Source organism: Trypanosoma conorhini (assembly GCF_003719485.1).
Source record: "Trypanosoma conorhini strain 025E chromosome Unknown Tco_14.4_contig_00946, whole genome shotgun sequence".
Taxonomy (NCBI): Eukaryota; Euglenozoa; class Kinetoplastea; order Trypanosomatida; family Trypanosomatidae; genus Trypanosoma; species Trypanosoma conorhini.
The window spans coordinates 1-2,575 of NW_021705005.1; the positions used below are offsets into that span (position 1 = coordinate 1).

At 56.0% G+C, this 2,575-nt stretch overlaps 1 protein-coding gene across 1 annotated transcript, besides 3 other annotated features; it reads right to left on the reverse strand.

Annotated features, from left to right (window-relative positions):
• Positions 1–3: 3 nt before the first annotated feature.
• Positions 4–29: a microsatellite.
• An 8-nt stretch (positions 30–37) lies between these two features.
• Positions 38–59: a microsatellite.
• Position 60: 1 nt separating this feature from the next.
• Positions 61–95: a microsatellite.
• Positions 96–413: 318 nt separating this feature from the next.
• Tco025E_09005 (nonsense-mediated mRNA decay protein 3) lies at positions 414–2,033 on the reverse strand (the record flags this gene model as incomplete). Its single annotated transcript, XM_029375834.1, has 1 exon — positions 414–2,033. One exon carries the CDS (start codon positions 2,031–2,033, stop codon positions 414–416), a length of 1,620 nt encoding a protein of 539 aa, XP_029224141.1.
• Between the last annotated feature and the right edge of the window lie 542 nt (positions 2,034–2,575).

Here is a 2,575-nt window from a genome sequence, read left to right on the forward strand (position 1 = left end):
AGGCACGCATGCACACACACACACACACAGGGATGCTGAGAGAGAAAGAGAGAAAGAGAATGTGTGTGTGTGCGTGTGCCTGTGACGGTGCGAGTCACATAAATTTTAAATGATGAAGCAGGCTTAACATAACATAACTTCACTATTCTTTTTATATTTTTCTCTTTAATACTGCGGCGCCGTCGCACGCAGAGAAGTGCAACGAATGGGATCCCAAGAGACTTGAGTAATGTGGAGGGGATGAAGAAACTCACACATTCCCACAAACACAAGGAGACTCGCAGAGACCGAGAAAAAAGGAACGGGGCAAAAAAAAAAACAATGGAAGGAACGGAACGTGATGGAAAGAGAAACGCAAACAAATCACACGATTTGCAAGCCCTGCTCTTGCCCCTCCCGCTCCTCCCCGTCGCCTACTCTGCCCGTCGTCTCTTCTTTGGGTTCTCTGCATCCACGTCCTCGGCGCCGTCGTCCGCGGCATCCAGCGCGTCGTCCTCAATCCTAAGCTCGTCCAGCATCTCCTCAAGTGCGATCTCTGGCGCTTCCTTATCCGCTTCGTCCTCGTCTTCCGCCTCCCTGCCACCGATGCCGCTCACAGGTGCACGCTGCGCCAACTCCGCCTCCGACATCTTGTAGATGGGCACGTCGCGACGGAACTCCGCGTCACGCTCAAGCTCGTCCTCAAACTCGCGCCGCTCCTCCTCGAGTTCCTCCTGGCGCTTGGCGTTGCGTCCCACGGAGACCGGGTCCACTACGTCCAAGTGCTTGAGCTTCCACACCCGTCTGTGGCGACGCGCCTTTTGGGCGGGAAAGTGCTTCCGCACAAGCACCACGTCCTGCAGCTGCTCCGGCTTGTACCGTTGGCTGTCCCACTCCTCGTTGTTGAAGTTCTTGCCCTCGAGCAGGTACCCCATCGCCAGGTCGCCCGGCTGCAGCATTCCACCGAGGTGGGAGGTCACAATCCACTCGCGCCCCTGGCCAACCTCGGCGGAGAGGCAGACGGTCACAATCCCGAGCTGGTAGCGGCCGTTTGTGACACCGGTTGGGGTGCACTCCAGAACATAAAACTCCGTCAGTTCGCGGGAGCTCATGATGGAGGAAAAAGGCTTCTTCCAGTAGAACTGCCCCGTAAACTCCCCCGCGCGCAACGTTTTAGGGTCAAGCAACACAATACTGCTGTAGACCTTGTGCACGATGACCAGCGGGCCCAGCCCACCAAGTTTCAGGTAGTAGTTTTGGTACGGAAGCAGGAGGAGGTCCTCACGGCAGAGTGAGGCAATTTCTACCGAAAAGGTATGATGCTGCACAGCTGTGTTATTCTTGCTGTCGTGCGACACCAGCTGCACGGCGTCACGACGCGTTATCGGACTATTACGGTTTAAAAACTCCAAAAAGTTCATTGCATGGCTCTTGTGAGCAAAGAAGAAGTCCAAACCATCTGGTTGAGACTCGACGCGGACAAAACTCTCATGCAGTTTATGCTTCAGTATGAGTTGCTCAATAAAGAGGAACGTCTTCTTGTGTGTGGCCTTTTGCCGTGCCTGCACACACGCATCCCACTGCGGCTGCCCCGTTGCCACCTTTTGGCAGGTTGGGCACTGCTGCCAAAGCACCACGTACTCCACGACGCAGGCTTGTTGAATGACAATGTTGTTCAGCACCTCCTTCTGCAGCACGAGCTTCACCTTGAGACGCTTTGAGTGCGGCTCCGTCCAGATAAAGCCCGCATCCACCAGCTTAAATACGTTTCGACTCATCCCTTTAATGCGCTTTAGGCAGATGGTGAGCAACTCGCGGCTCTCCAGTTCCGCGTGGCTCCAATACTGCGGAGGCTGCAGGTAGCGGGCGCACTCCGGGCAGTACACGATGATGTATTCCTTTTGCAGCGACTCGGTGATGTCGACGTGTGAGCGGAGGCAGCTGGGGCACATGTTGCTGGGGTTGCTGTCGACCAGCAGACCACACATGCAGCAGAGAACCTTAGGGACGATCTGCTCGTCGCGCTCATGGTGAAAGCCGCCATCCAAATCCATCGCCACACACAAAAACACGCGCACGCTGAGAGGACGCTTCTTGACCTTGCCACGATGCAGAACTTAAAGTCCCTCTTGAACGAAGAAAAAACAACAAAAAAAAAGAGGACAAATACAATCCCCCGGCGCGGGGCGGAGAAGAAGGAAAAACATGTTGGCGTAATAGTTTGTCCCTGCGTGTTTCGTCCAGGCGTAGTCCCCTCGCACCACTTCAGCGACTCCGCCTACGTCGGGTGCCAAGTTGGTGCGACAAGAAGAGGCAAGCAAAGCGAGAGGCTCCTCCGCAAAGAAGCAAAAGCAAAGCACTCTGCCCCCCCAGCCCCGCGTGCCCTCCCTATCCCCCTGTCCATTCCATGTTTGCTACTGTTGTTGTTGTCTCGCCCCGTCAAGCTTCCATTCACCCTCGAGGTCGTCCGCGTGCGCAACCGCCGAGGCGATGGAGAACTCAGAGCAGGACGCAACTGGCAGCGTGGTGGAGAGCACCGAGCCGCTGGCGGAGGTGCTGCCAGAGCCGCTGGCTGACGTCGATGCCGCTTGATTAG